The sequence below is a fragment of the Apium graveolens genome, chromosome 10, assembly GCF_009905375.1.
Source record: "Apium graveolens cultivar Ventura chromosome 10, ASM990537v1, whole genome shotgun sequence".
Classification (NCBI taxonomy): Eukaryota; Viridiplantae; Streptophyta; class Magnoliopsida; order Apiales; family Apiaceae; genus Apium; species Apium graveolens.
The window spans coordinates 199,451,229-199,467,630 of record NC_133656.1 but is presented as its reverse complement, the minus strand read 5'-3'; the positions used below and the strand labels follow the sequence as shown (position 1 = coordinate 199,467,630).

The following is a 16,402-nucleotide window of genomic DNA, read 5'->3' as shown; positions in this document are numbered from 1 at the left end:
AATCAGAACAACAAAGTCAAGACATGAAGAAACGTCACGAAAGTTAGTCACTCATGAACCAGACAGTACATCGAGTGTCAGCATTGAAGTGACGGAATTGATTCATAAGTCTCGAAGATTGTCTGAAGAATGGATGCTGCTCAGGGTTAGTATTAATTCTCTATTAATTAATTAAGTCATATAATTTAATTAAGAAAATAAATTAACTCTGCAAGGATTAATTTATTGATTAATTGAATTAAATTGATTAATTAATTTAGAATTAATAATGAGGATTTTCAGAATATTAATTGATTAAAATCTGTGATAATTCTAAAAAGACAACTGATTGTACTAGTATGACAATCGGTATGACAATTGATAGTCATACCGAATGTCTTACTAATTCAGTTAATTGTTTTGATAGAATTTTTACTTAGATTAAATTCAATTATGTATTCAGAAAAACAATTTCATTTGAACTAATATGACAATCGGTATGACAATCAATAGTCATACCGAAAGTCTTGCTAGTTCATTTTAATTGTCTTCCTAGCTCTATTAGATTGTCTCACCGAAAGTCATTCAAGCTCAAATGGATTGTCACACCAATTCTCAACAACTTCGGCTGTGATTGTTTAAAAGAAGCAGAAGACACTATCTCATATTAACATTGATAAAATACAGAGCAGCAAGACACAGAACAAGAAAAAGCAGAGAACAAAAGAAAAATATTTCATCTTCCATCTGCTTATTCAAGATCAAATATTCTAGCTTGTTAATGTTAAATCCAAACCACTAGAATTACTTATCTTGTTCTTGTATATCAATCTAGCGGATTAAAATCCCTAGAACTTAATCTCAAATCGCTTTTAGCATTTGATCTTTTAATTACAAAAATAGAAAAAGTTCATGTCGAATTTATTCTAAATTTGTAATAATTGATTTGAGATTAAACCCTTGTAATCGATACCGTAGTTGTAACACCTTTCAAGTTTAATAAAAGTTTTATTTAACTTGAAGTTTGTTTCACAATTTTATTCCGCATTTTATTCGAAGAAACGGTATTGTTTGCATTCAACCCCCCTTCTACAAACAAATTGGGACCTAACAGTGTCTTCACCATAGTGCGAGTACACAAAGTGCACTTTACTCTAAATACTTTGCCCATATAACATTCAGACTAAGCTGCCAGTTTTGTATGTTTAATGGTGTGAATTTTAAGGCTCCAGAGCCTAGTTGAAGTTTATTTGAGTATTATATCTGCAACATATTGTTATTCCCTTGTCAGATATTTACTCCAATCAAAGTTTCAAGCCTGTTAAACCACAATAGTTATGAGCAATTATCTATAGCTTAAATAGAGAACTCAGGATAAGTTGGAGCAGTGCTCTAACATCATTATCTTTTTTCAGTTTTTTGTTTTAAAAGTTCTTTCAAGTTGATAGTCTGTTGTTTGAGCTCAGTATGATGCTCTTTTTTAATGGTGCACTGGTACGAGAATGGGATTTTGAACTACTGTCCAAAGGTAAACCTTATTAGTTAGTTTCCTAACCATAAATATGCAAACTTTAATTTGCTTGATTATTATGTATCGCTGTAGATTTGGTGCAATCTACCACTCTTTTTAGGAGAGCTGCTGGAGTTTATCACCACTTGGCGAATGAGGTTCTTCCCTCTTTACAGCCTGCTCTGCCTCTAGAAAGGACACCAGAAGTTACATCATCCGTGTATTCTGTTATGGGCCTTCTTTGCTTGGCTGAGTCTCAGGTGAAAGTCTGCTTTCTCAAGTTTATTAGTTTGAAAACTTAAACTTTTTTGATAGTTTTATTTGCGGAGATAACAATGAACCAAAATTTTCTTTCAGGCTGTAATCATAAGGAAATCTGAGGAGAAACAAAACACACAAACTCTATTAACAAAGTTGCATTATGGTGATGTACAGATACTAGATGAAGCGATTGTTTCATTACAGTCAGTAACTGAAGATAAAATAAATATTTCAGTACGCTTTGTGGTATATATTCAATATGCATATCCATTCTTGTATTGGTTAATTGGTTAATTGGTTATTTTTTGTTTTTAATATCGTGGCCGTATCTATATAATATGGCTTGTCACTTTTCATGTCATTTATACTAGTTGATTTTTACCTACTACTGTTGAAGGAAATAATGGAAACTAAACATAGTTTCTAGTCGTTAGTCCATCTTTTGAAGAAATCTATCTATTTATAAAATTAGATGTTGAAGAAATCTATCAAATAGTTCAATTGGGGTTTTCGGAAAGTGCCCGGAATCCAGCTAGATATTTTTTTTAAACCTGGAAATACAAACTTACGACGCTTGTCCATCACATATTCCGTCGTAAATAGGTCCTAATTCCTAAAATACGACATTTTTTCTGTCGGAAATTTCTAACTTACAACACATTTTTATGTCGTAAATTATGTTTTATCTTATTAAAAGTGGGTCCTGTAAAGTAATATCCGACGTTTTTTCCGTCGTAAGTTATGTACTTACGACGTTATTTTCCGTCGTATTTTGATATCTTACGACGATATATTCCGTCGTAAGTAGATTTATTATTTTATTAAATATGTGGGCCCCTACTTCGTAACTTGCGACGCAATTTTATCTTGTGACGGAAAAACGAAGTTACTACTCGACGAAAAACGACGATTTTTTTCCGTCGTAAAAGGCTCAATTACGACGATTTCAGTTCAAAAAAACGGTAGTAAATGGCCAGATTTGTTGTAGTGTCTATGAAACACTTACTTGGCAAAAGAAAACGTTACGTACTCCCGATGAAAATTAAACTACTCAACTCATTATATGCACATTTCACTGATTATAGTTAGAAACACACGAAAATGACCTATGACCACGAGTTACTCTTGATATAGGCCAAAGTTCTATGGACATGGAGTAGTTTTTAAATAGAGTATTAATAGAAATACTATATGTTCTGCAACATTGTTTGCTTTAAAATATTGTAAAAGTATTCACTGAACTATATTGATATCTTTATCTCCGTCATTCTAAGATATAGTATATGCACATCGATGGGGACCTCTGAAATTAAGCAAACTGAATAGTCGTTCTATTTACCGAGCTATGTTACTGACGTGTCTTATTGTATAGGGTGTCAAAATTTTTAATGCCGTGTTACCGGGAGATCACCCTACCAGAAGTACATTTCTTTTGCATTTGAGTAGGAGTAGCTAAATTGCTGCAATCGAGCCTAGAGTGAAAAGTATAACCTGGTTGCTACTCGAGTACTTGCTAAGTTATAAAAGTTATCTGACATTATTTTAGGATCTTAGAGCGTCCCCGATGCTCCAAGACCATTTTTTCCTTTTAATGATCTCCATTTGTGCTACCTCACTGAAAAATGGACAATGGCCAAGTTCATATAATATAGGAGACTATTTACTAGTATATAAAATATTAAAAACAAACAGGAAAATACATCGGGGAGAAAACGAATTAAATTATATTAAAATATTAGTAGGAAATGAAATGGACAGTGGTACTGAAGTAGCCTTGTCCAATTTTATCAGATATTATATAATGTTATTTTTGTTAAAAATAGGTGGACAAGTCATTTTGACAGTGACAAGGCACGAAAATGACTTTCCGCCTTCTCAACTTTTAAGGAAATTTTGCAACTAAAATTATGTACAGATAGTGTACAATAATAATATCACTTGCAAGGTTTTATATCACTTTTTCTATAATGTACATATATATTTCGCTACAAGAAACATAGTATTTTGACCAACTCTTGTATGGAACTAAACCTGAATTATATCATAACGGTCGGATTAATCCTCTTATCAACTGTAACAAGAAGAAAATTGGAATAACATTAATAAAACAGAGTTTACTAACCAATTAAATTAGTAATAATTTTTGGAGATTATCGTGGGAGAAGGAAAAAAAGTTCAAAATCGACAGGTTACGAACTCTCTTAAATTATCAATGTACTAAAATTTTATAAATCAAAACTTCTTTGGAATCGAAGCACTGGGTGTTGACAATTTATACGTTGTCTCGTTTCAATGTACTAGCTAGTTGGTTGAAAGTTGTATCTTTTTTCAATTGATTTCTCAACAGAAATTTGGCTAATGACATGTATATTGAATTGATAGACTATTTGGCCAAGTTGGTTTTCAACATAAAAATCCAAGCAATCCCCGAAATTGTGTGATACGTAGTCTGCGTAGGGCAAACCAATGCGGTTTTTATATATGTGTTAATGTTATACAGGGAATTTACATTATAAATTGTTGTGAACGTGAACTTTACAAGTAAATAATTTTGCTTTACAACGTGAACATTCAAATGTTTATCCGTAATTGATATATTTTGATCAGGAAATTTTTCACGCCACATGAAAATTGAACCCTGAAGTTTAAATTTGATGGCAGCGCTGAAGCGCTTTACGTGATTAATCAAGATATTAGATACGTTTAAACTGTACTGAATACCTGATTAACAAGAAAAAAATTAAAAATGACTTGAAAGCCTTGGTGAGTTGAAAGCGTGGGTGGACATAGGATTGACGGATTTAAAAGTGTGTTGTTAACCCTCTATGTGATTAGTCCAGGAGCGTGTAAATTGGACCACACATAGGCTTAACAAAAGAAATAAAAAAAGGTGTTGAAAGCCTTTGGTGGACATAAGGTTTACGAATTCAATGGTAAAGTCTTGCAGTTTGAAATAAAGCCCTCGATTGAATTAAACTATATATCAAGGTTGCTCTTTATTCATCTATGGAATAGAATTAGACACATAATTTGATCAAATCCTCCATCCCTTCTCTGAGCGCAGCTGTAAGAATCTTTTAATACCGTGTTGTTTTTCTTCATTTAATAAGCGCATCTTAAATCTTATCATCTTATCTCGGAGTCAATATGTTTAGCAGAAACTAGAATGAAAAATATAACAATTGAGCCTGAATCGAAGTTTAATCTACGGGAGGAGATGCTTTTAGCAAATGGACTAACTGCTTTTATGTAGTTGATATTTCTTTTGGCTTGAAAGCACATTACTATATACAAAGATTTATAAAAACAAATTGATCAGAAGACACGAATCGAGCTAACTATAATAAATTCTACAAGGTCGATCGAACTTACAAATGAGTGTGCGAGTTTCTGTAATGTTTTTTTTAGTTAACCATTGCTATTTATACAAGTCCCGATCCTTTTTATCTATTTCCACCACAAGAATCTTGTGTTTGGCTAACCCAACACCTCTTAGTGTAGCAGTATCTTACTCGTTTTACAAGTCTTGACAAGATGCCCATTCCTGAAACACCTGCCTTTCTTTCCCACTTCCTTTAAAAAGTTTACCACACGTACACACTGATATGAATGCTTCTGTCCATTTCTTTACTAGTTTTGGAAACTACCAACACATTTATTATCGTCTGCAAGGAACATTATATAGAAAGGCAAAATATTGAGATTTAACTAATAACCGACCTTTTCAGAGTTGATTTTAGGAGACTATATGGCTAGGTTGAACTCAGTTTTCTATCTGAAGTCTGAACATAGTAGTATAGTACTGTCGGTATCAATTTTTCATGTACTATATATGTAGGGACTAGGGTTCATGTTCTCGGTCTCAACTCTCAAGTGACTTATGAACGAGATGTGACCACGTTAAATTTAGGCTTGTACTCAGTTAACACTTCGACAGTTCTGACTTTTTTCGAGTTTTAAAAATATTTTAACGCTGTCCAAATTTGACATAGTCCGATCTTGATATTTACTCACGTAGGCGAAAAAAATTATACTATACATGATCAAAAATTAATTAATCAGATATAGAACTGTATGTACTGGTGGGCTGGTAGCATAATAGAACATGGACATGCATGCTTAGAATATAGTGTGTGTGTATATAAAATAGAACACCGTCTTATAACTCTCATTCAAGAAAAAAATTAAGTAACGTTAACTGCACTCACACTCCAAATCTCACATGATACTGTTGACTTTGTAACATTTAACTTCTTTTCTAAACCTATCTGTAACTCTATTCACACTGCTCTGCAATACATATGACCTCCTACGACAGAATGTTTATACTAGTTCGGTTGTATGATAGAAAATTTCTTTAGTTTATAGTCTAGTTGAAACTTCGATATCTACCTTTACAGTATGTTAAGAATTCGAATCTTGTTGAAACAAGCAGGATGTGTGACTGTGTGAGTAACTAGAAAAAGTGAACAGACTCGGATAAGAAGACAAGGACGAAAAGGGAAAAGTAATTAATTGTTAATATAACAAGGAGATGAACAAACTTGAAAAAAAAGTTGAGCATTTCATCAAGATTTGAAGCTATTTTAGCTAGTTATGTCCAGAGAGACTCTCTCTTGGGAGGATCCTGCATTACAATATTGCTAGTAGTCGAACCAAAATTAAGGTACTGTTGTTGAAGAAGGTTATAGTCGAAGTTACTAGTCGATAAAAGAAGCGATTTCTCGTCCGGGCTCATCATCTGTTGGGTACTAACTGGTATGTTAGGTTGCTGATGATCTTGTTGTTGCTGTTGCTGCTGCTGCTGCTGCATCTGAAAGCATAGTATCTCTGCTTGAGCAACTGCAAGCTGCATTTGTAACTGAGAAACTTGGTTTTGCAAGTAGGATATTGCACCAACACAACCGTAAACCGGGTCTCGAGATCTTGCGTTGGCTTCAAACACCAAACTGCTCACTGCATCTCCCCTTTGTTGAACTGGAATCTCCTGCAACAAATAGCACTACATAACATTAATATTTAACAAAATAGTCACGTGTTAACCGATCATATATTTTCGATTGGTCAAAGCCTGTTTTATTGCAGTGTACAATAAAAAAAGAGGCCATAGAGGGAAACCTGCAACATCTTGCTGACATTGCTAGCACCAAAGATTTTATGAACAATTGCAAACTTATGAGGATCATCAGGAGGGAAATACGGGGCAAAGATGCAGTCCTTAGCACAACGACGACGCAACAACTTACACGAGGCGCACGGAGTGGCTCCTACCATGTCTGCAGGTTTAAATCAACACAAGCAGGTGAAATGAGAGAAAACAAGAGAAACTGGTAGAACAAAAGTAAGATTTATAAGGAGAATAACAAGATTGTATAGGTGTATTTATAAGGGTATTAAAGTATAAATTTGGATCCATAGGAATAGAAAAAATTATTAAAAAGAAGCTCATTAAACAAATAGTTATGTACAAGTAACAAGGTTGTGGGGAAGTTCTCTAAGAAAAACTGTTACACATTTGAAAGTTACAATTTTAGACATTGAAGTTGGTAAAGTGAATGTTATTAATGTGTGCTATAATTTATTGCCAATAAGAAAAAATTTAAAGCAGTGAATTAAGGGGGATATACAACGGGGCATTCCGGATTCAAAAAATTATCAATAATAAATCTGTCGCAAAAATTATAACAGACAGATAATCAACAATTGGATCCCTTTCGAATACATAACATCAAAGTTCTCATGTAAGGCTTGTAATTCGGGCCGAGCGAGCTGAGTTTTGAGTAGGACACAATTCTAATCGAAGTTAAACGAGTCGGACGAGTCGGCTCGTTAATCCTAATCGAGCCGGGCAGAAAACTTGGTTCGAACTTGACTCGTATCATCATGCCGAGCCGGGCCGTCATAAACGAGTTGGAGTTACAGCCCAAATACAGCCCTTCTCAGAGAAGCCGGCAAGGGTAGTTTGGTGAAGAAACAATAAAATGAACATGCACGTATAGAGTAGCATTGTGAACAATCAAGGTTAAAGTTGACCACCGCTTTGGCGCGTGATAGGTTGGCTAATTATCTATTTACAATATTATATGTCCCCACGTTCATGTTTGACTCTTATGGTAGTTGTGTATTTGTCTTTCAATCTGTGTGCTAATTAATTAAGACTGCTAGGCTTAGTTGTTAACTACTGTATGAATGTAACAGAAACAATATTAAATATATGCTTACACTACTAATTAAAGAACATATATATCTAAATCTCACTTCACAAGAGTTAAAGTCTCATTTGACTTTAAATTCCATTTTTATAGTATAATGTACAATTAGAATTTTAAAAGTATTTCTTATAATACAATAGTTATATTAACAGAGAGCTAGCTTCCACAATATCTAAAAGCAGATGAATGTTGACATTTTATCAAGCGCATTAGTTTTGACCAAATTTTTATGCATGTGTAGTTATAGAAAATTGTACTTTAAAAACAAGTTGAGGAGTGCATAATGTATTTTATAAACAAAATTTTATTATTCGTTCAAGTTTCTGTATATTAATATTTGAAATCTTAGAAAGAGAAAGAGGAAGACGAAGAGGAGTGGATCGATGAGGTGTAGATAACAAGGTGTAGCATAGGATGATGAGAAAGCCTAACCCAGAGGAGGAGGAGGAGGAAGATGGATTCGACGTGAATGTTTGTTTGTGAACATATATAGCCTTTTCATGGAGTATATTAATTTTTCTTTCATTAATTGTAGATATGCATGGTTATACGTTCAAATGGTGGACTCTCTTCCTCTTATAAGCTAGGGTGCTTTTAATAATAGATTACAAAGACAAGGTTAATTAATGCCATGTTTCTCAAGATTAGGAGTGCTTTTGTGTTGGATGCTTATACATTTATATACTAGTACTCCATTCACCGACCAAACCACTCCATTAAAACGCCACTCAACACCTTACATTTGTTTATCCGTTTTTCTTTTACACGCAATAAAAAGTGATTTGTCAAGTTTTGAATGATAACGGATAAATAACTGACACATGTATATAAAAAAAAGTACCCCACCCATAATAAAAAGTAACCTCATTCAATTAGTAACGGTGAACCCATCCTTCACAAACTCATATTTGATGAGAATCAGGAATAAAAAAAATAATATAAAAAATGATTGGGAATAAAAATAGGGAGCATATAACATGAGTTAATGAGAATGCCATAAAATAAAATTTGAAGGATTATGATATATTTCGTCTACAATAAAATTCACATTTCACACAAGTAAATTGTTAATCCAATTTACATGGGTATAATTTTCAGTTTCACTCATTGATCATGAAACAAACACACTTTTACATTTACTTACGATATTTCATGGAAGAAGGGCAACTGCATGGTCTGATATTATATAAAAAAATTGATTTGATATCTCTTAAAATAAAAATTTTGAACCGCCCACGATCACGTTAACTAGGTCTGAACTTCTGAGTGTATCATTTCTGTACTTGTATATCATTATATGATCACATTGTCAAAAAAATTCGAAAAATCCGATATTTGTCCGAAAAATCCGTGTTCATATTTAAAATAAAGCGGATATTATCCGTATCCGAAACAAAGCGGATATTACCCCTATTCGAATCCGATGATTGCGGATACTGATACGGATATAAGCATATTCGTATCCGAATCGGAATAAATATATTATATTTAAATATTTATATAATTTAAAATTTATTATATTAAATTTATAGTGTGTATGTGTATATAAATACACACATATATATAATTAAATATTATATTTATGCAAATTTTATATAATTGTAAAAATGGTATTGACATATATAAAAAATCAATTGAGTTCAACAATTTAAAGATAATAAATATATTGAAAAGATAAATAAAAATTAATTTTTGAATAAATTAAAATAGGATTAAATCGCTTTAACTCTTATTTTTATTTTTAAAAATGAAATTTTAATTTTTACTGTATTTTTTAATTTTTTTTAGAAACTTTAATATAAAAATAAAAAAATCTGATTGAAAATCGGATTGGATATTATTAGTATCCGGATAGTATCCGTTATCCGTATCCGGATAGTATCCGTCGAATCCGGATTCTGATATTATTTTTTAAATATTTCCGGATTCGGATAAAATGGGAAATCCAACTGGAAAATTACATTTTTGGAGTTATCATCCCAATCGTTTGCTTCAGAATGCATAGCTCCTGAAAACAACTTACATTGTTCATAGAATTCCATAATTGCAGTACGTGTTCTTTCGTACCCGTAAACGTTATAATTAAGCTATCTGAATTTTTATATACATTGGAGTATATATTATACCTAAACAATATTATTGAGGTTACTGTTAATGAGGTGTGCATAATTTTTAAAAATGAATTAAAATTAGTATGACACCAGTAGCATCAACTGCCAAGAAATTAATGCAAATGAGTCAATGAGATCCAGCATGAAGCTAAGGTCAAGAGAATTAAAAACGTAATTATACTATTATTTCTGACGACCAACTGCTAAATTATGAATTTTATAATTTCAGAGATAATTAAGTTTAGCTTAGCTTTGAGAGGTGAGGCCACATGCAACATGCAACATGCTTAAGAAGAATATTTAGCTAGCTTTAGCCTTCGATGGCACATGCAACTAAATTGAAGGCTACTTAAAGTATTATCTTGATTTATGATACAAATTTCATTATAAAAGGTCTAAAATTCATTCTATAAAATTTTTATAATAATATTTACTGATTACTTTTCAACAATCCTTTCTTTACACTTGCCTCATCATCCAAACAAGTTTACAAGTATTTGTTACTCAATTTGAGATGTGAAGTTCCTCTACCTACCACCTATCATTTTGAACTACATGTTTGTTGTGCAAAGTATAGAAGAAAAATATTTCTAACTATCCCAACTTCCTCACGAGGCCCTGCAACATGCAACACTTGCATTCATTTTCCGTAAGACAGTAAGTTTAGACACCTAACTAAAATTAAACATATAATACTAACATTTGTAGAAACCTAAAACTGACTCTCTCTCTCTCTCTCATTTAATGATTTCCACATGATTCCAAACTTATAATCTGTATTCCGAGAAAAACAGCACCTTTTCCCTAGTTGTCAATGGCAGTTGATACATGATTTCTGTACTACATTTATCTTATAAACCAAGGGTATCAGTCTGTTTTCTCGAAGAATCTTACTTTAGATTATAAAAATTCAGGACCTCTGTTAAATTTTAAAAGTTTGTAATAACTAGACAAGACGCGTACTTCCACCTTCTGTTCCAGTGTGGAGTTTCGAGCTGGATCTAGGAAGAAGAGATGTAGGCAGGGTAAGAACCTTGTAAGCATTCTTTAATAAGCATCACCAGTGTTTTCGAAGTTAGTTTAGTAAATAAAGTAGTACCAAGAAAAAAAACAGACATCTTTCACCATCTTAGAAGAAATAAAAACATGCAAGCTCCGATGCAAACATTAATTGCATGGGGTGATATGGAAGATTCGATTATTGGGATATGTATGTTTTCTATTTAGAAAATGGTGGAGATTCGAAATTATCTTCGACAATAGTGATCTCTCAATTGAGGGTGAATTGAAGAGAATCTTACCTGGGGTCCAGACGCATGAAAAGATTGTTATTTGATGTGGGTTGCTCTATTTAAACTGCATATTATATTAACGGTCTTTCGGCCACACATTAGTCACTAACTCTAATAACAAATGACCTTTTTTATTGGTGAAATTGATGTGAATGCAGGGGGTCATTAACAATTATTATTCAATGAGCATATTTTTATGGAAGTTAGTGACTATTGTGTGCCCTTGGACATATCATAAAAAATTCCTTATATTAATATCAAATATTTAGACGATCCAATTAAACCCTTCAATAAAGAGACTAGAGTTGGTAACTTAACATGGTAGCCGCACAACAACTTGGTACTTCACCACTACTGAAGTAAGATTTAGGCAGAGCTGCACAAGCAATAGGCATGTGAAAGGCTATTGGTTGCTGCAAATGCACCCTTTAAACTTGATAAGTTTGAATTATTATAAATTTTACAAATTTAGATACCAGCTGTATGAGATTATATGGAAATTATTCTTTTGTGAAATTGAAATATAGTTTCTGGCATCTACATATGTTCATAAAGCTGGAAACAATATATTTATAGTTCAGCAGAAATACATATTACTCAGAATTTAAGGGTAAAGCTGATGATTGCTAAGCCACAGAACAGCAATTCACCTGATTAAATCAAGATAAAATTCATAAGATATTGTAGCCTGGTGAGCATTTAAAAGCATACAGAATATAGAAGTGTAGAAGTTTCATTTCTGTGAAAAGATGGTTTCGTGAAAAGATGGCGAACATAATGATGCATCTAAAAGGAACGGAGTGGTACATATGCAAGCAACACTAATACTATTATTTTGAAATAATAAGGATATACAGAGGTACATTTTTAAGTCAGTTACTGTAAGCAAAGTATTTCCTAAGGCATCAATGTTTCCATCGAGCATCACAGTATATTGTAAGCAAGCAAATCACATTTGTTATCAATATCCCTAGAGCACAAAGGAATGTACTAATGTAGAGTAGACCTCAACATTGAGTGCAGGTGACTTGAGCAGGCTGCAGTGTGCTTGCAATTTTCGTTTGTTACGCTTCCTAATCCCACATCTGAACAGAGTGCTTGCAGATAATGCTTTTTCTTTAATTATTGGAGAAGTATTTCTTTTAAGCCCGAGTGTTTTCTTTTTCAAGTACGCCGCAGCCTGTGCCTGAACTGATTTCTCAACCCAGAAAAGAAAAAACATGAATAGCAACTGCCAGTAGATTAACCGATATATAGTTACTAACTGAAGTAACTACTTGTCTCACCAACATCCATCAGAACTGAGCACAATTTAAACAATCCATAAGACAGAGCCTGGAGGATTGAATGATGAACTACTTGGGCATTTTTCTTAACCTAATGAACTTCCCTTCTTCAGTGAATGTTAACTAAGATAGATTGCATTCCATGTAGCTTCAGTCTCATACAAAATAGATACAACAAAACATGCCAAAGAATCATTTTTTTTGTATGCTTATATTAGTTGAACTACTGGATACATTTGCCTAAGTTTACAACTCCATCCTAATTTTTAGGTGGAAAAACCCGTTTTGTATTCCTCTGATTTAAACTATGAACTTTGACAAATTCTTCGTTTAGTGGTAGATCTGCAAGTATTTCTAATGGGAACAACCTCATGCCAAATAGCACAACATATTTTTAAGGCTTTGTCATACAATAAATATAAGGATTGAATATTTATAGAAAATATTTGCGGACAGAAGGAAAAAAATTACTCATTAATGTTCAGGTTTATTTTGTTACCAAAATTAAAAGATTCAACCCCAACAGTTCATCAGAACATATTTGAGAATCAAGAAGCTGTTATCTAATTATGTTCAACAAATTATATATTTACATCCCATGTGATGTAAAGCCTGATCAGTCAAGCTCAAATTTAAACACCGCCATACATATATAAGGTTGTTAACATCTCAGTTGCATTTATTTGACACTGGATTATCTATAGAAAGCTCAATAAAAATTCTTTCCAGGCTTATGAATATAAATGTACATTTTTTCCCACTTTCCATTACTAAAAGCCAACACCTTTGCTCAGTGTTACAACTAACAAGCTAACAACTCTGTTAAACATCAGGTCATACCTACAGTCACGTTTCCAACAATCCAAACTTTGTAACTTTATATTAACGTTTCTGTCTATTAGTACTTGGCTGACAACAGCTTCAAGAACTAAGAATATACAAGCAAACAAAACAAACAGTTTTTGATGTGATCTCAACATGGTCCAAGGATGATATTATTCTCATGCTACAATGCTAGTTAGTACCAGAGCTACAACATTATTACTTGGCGTAGACCACATTAGATTAAGAACTTTAAATAGCATGCACTGATGTGTTCCGGAGACCCTTAACTATATATAGCTAGAGCAATGGTGCATACCTCATTGTAATTAAAATTCAAACTTATATCCAGAGTTTACAATAGTGTGTCAATTACATCATTTAAAAGGGTGAGAAAACACATAATTATCTCAGCGGCAATGGTTAAAGTATGGGAAGACTAACCAGATTGTGAGGCAGCAGAGGTGACAGCAACATTATTAAGTCTTTTAATTTTCTTGATAAATTGCTCCACTTCAATGTGGTCATTTGTTAGAGGCTGAATCACAGTTTCCATCTGGATGCATGAAAGTGCTTTTTCACTTGCCTACCAACGTAATAATCAAAGTAGAGGCTATTATTTGGTTACACAAACTTGACATACTAAAGAACCTATATGAAGTTAAACAAGTGATGTGCAATGCAGCAGAATGTATCCCATAAATAAGCTAACTGAAGAAGAAAATAAAATAAATACTAAGATTATGTCATACCAGCAGAGGTAGAATGCTAAACTTAATGTGAAATAAAATCCAATAATATGTTTTAGAATCCAATTCAGATTCTGAATCTACAGTGTTCTTCATATATAGTCTGCGGGAGGTTGTCATTGGGCATAAAGAAAAGCGAAAATTCTTTAGCTAGAGCTAGACTGATCGATCATTTTAGACAAACAGGACTCTCATTTACTTTGTATATGGTACTCCTAAACTAATTCTCCTTAGAACAGAACAGATAAGACAATGAGGAAGATACCGAGTTGCTTTACAATAAACTCAAATCTCTATCAATTATTAGTTTCAAGGTTTTTTGACAAGCACGCATTTTTTAGGAAAAAAAAAGTCCTGAACTATAACATATAACTCTGGATTACACAGTCTGGATAGCAAATTTGGCTGGAGTAGATACACTAAATGATGGCCAATTTCAATTTCAGCAAGGCCACTAAACATCGGTTTTAACCTTTAAATATTTGACTAAAGGACTATATTAAATCTTTAGCAATTAAAATTTGAATGTCATGCCATCTCATTTATTCTAGAACCTGGTTATCTCAATTTTATAACATTTTACCTTAATAGCAATTGTATAAAACCTGTTATCCAGACAATGCTCTGCAAAGGTGAACCACTCTCCATATGAAACATGTAGCCATGGGTTACTACTCGATTTCATCTCCCTCATGACCAAGGCCTCGTATCGCAGAGCCAAACAACTCTATCAGAATAGCAGCAAATATAAAATTCATCAGTATTTAACCACTCAAATCGCATCATCACTCATATATTCGTAACAGTTACACACAAATAAATAAAAATTTCACAAAAATAGAACTATCCACCTGATTCAGTAGCTCAATCGATAATCATCCGTACAACAATATAAACCACTTCACATCCAGAAACGGCCTCATAAAATGACTAACTTATCAATCTAGACAACAGAACAACTAGACATACTAACGAAAAAAGATTTGCTCAATCAGTTTTCAGTCAACTATAAACATATTAAACAGATGAAAAGCATATCTAACACACGGATCGTTTAAGATGTTCTAACAACTAAAACATGCTTCAACATCACCAGAACGAGCAATAGCACGAATGAGAGATATTAACTTATAGTTATGATGCTGCTTCGTAAATTGCCCAACTTCTCAAACTAAATTATCGAAATTACCTAACTTATCAAACTACATTATCGAACCAGCACATAAAATTTAATAGATAATTTGCTCGAATCAATCATAGATCAATAGAGACATATCTATTATCTAACAAACAAGATACGCGACAGAAGGACAAATTAAACACGGAGCAGTTATGCTGTTGGATCGAGTAAAACCTAACTCTCTTATCTATCTATACACTATAAATTTACATATGTGCGATTGCGTCAATGTTAAACTGTGATAAATTACATACCTCAACATCACCGGAGAGAGCAAAAGCGCGAACGAGAAAATCTATAATTAGGAGCTTCTGATCCACAGCTTTCTCGATAATTTCACGTATAATACGAAGAGACTCGCATCTCAAAAACTCCTTGAGCTGCAATTGAACTTCGAGTAACGATCTCAGATCTTTCGCAACCAAAACCGAATCCAAAATCCGTAGAGTTTCGTCGTCAAATCTGCAAAAACAAAAAAATGAAAGAAAATTTACAAAAAACTACATATTTAAAAGTTTCTACCTCTCTCTCTATCTATCTCCCTCTGCCTCTTTCTCTCTCTCTCTCTATCTATCTCTATCTCTTTCTCTCTCCCTATCTCTTTCTCTCTCTATTAAAAATTTATGTGTTTGATAAAATTGAAAAAGTGAGAGTTAGAAAAGTACTTTCTGTTGGTGATTTGGGCGCGAAAGAGTGAGATTTGATCAGCCATTATGTCGCTCATGTTTGAGAGTGGGGGTTAGTTTGTTTGTGATTTTGAATTGAATTAAAAATTAAATTGAGGGGGCTTTTATAGGCGGTTCGTGATTTGTGAAGAGTTCGGCCTGTTTTTCTTTTAGCCCGTTGGGCTGACTCTGTCGATTGGGATTTTATGCTTGAGAAACTTTTTTCTATTGAATTTTCAAGAAATTTAGATCGACACACTTTAATATTTTTAAAAATAATTAAGTAATTTTTTGTCAATAATAATAATAATAATGTAAATACTAAAAATTAATAT

General features: G+C 32.9%; 3 protein-coding genes across 3 annotated transcripts; 1 reads left to right on the top strand and 2 right to left on the bottom strand.

The window, feature by feature from the left end:
* Window positions 1–1,145: 1,145 nt before the first annotated feature.
* Window positions 1,146–2,044, top strand: LOC141691597 (uncharacterized). Its single transcript, XM_074496365.1, has 3 exons — window positions 1,146–1,507; window positions 1,583–1,749; window positions 1,847–2,044. The coding sequence occupies exons 1-3, from the start codon at window positions 1,447–1,449 to the stop codon at window positions 2,042–2,044; spliced, it is 426 nt and encodes a 141-aa protein (XP_074352466.1). The 5' UTR covers window positions 1,146–1,446.
* Window positions 2,045–6,283: 4,239 nt separating this feature from the next.
* LOC141689359 (LOB domain-containing protein 12-like) lies at window positions 6,284–7,114 on the bottom strand. The gene is made up of 2 exons (XM_074493635.1): window positions 6,869–7,114; window positions 6,284–6,737 (listed from the first exon to the last, which is right to left on the bottom strand). The coding sequence occupies exons 1-2, from the start codon at window positions 7,022–7,024 to the stop codon at window positions 6,345–6,347; spliced, it is 549 nt and encodes a 182-aa protein (XP_074349736.1). The 5' UTR covers window positions 7,025–7,114; the 3' UTR covers window positions 6,284–6,344.
* Window positions 7,115–12,182: 5,068 nt separating this feature from the next.
* On the bottom strand, window positions 12,183–16,139 carry LOC141689358 (protein DOUBLE-STRAND BREAK FORMATION). The gene is made up of 5 exons (XM_074493634.1): window positions 16,068–16,139; window positions 15,657–15,864; window positions 14,806–14,949; window positions 13,918–14,059; window positions 12,183–12,556 (listed from the first exon to the last, which is right to left on the bottom strand). Exons 1-5 carry the CDS (start codon window positions 16,124–16,126, stop codon window positions 12,336–12,338), a joined length of 774 nt encoding a protein of 257 aa, XP_074349735.1. The 5' UTR covers window positions 16,127–16,139; the 3' UTR covers window positions 12,183–12,335.
* Window positions 16,140–16,402: the final 263 nt, after the last annotated feature.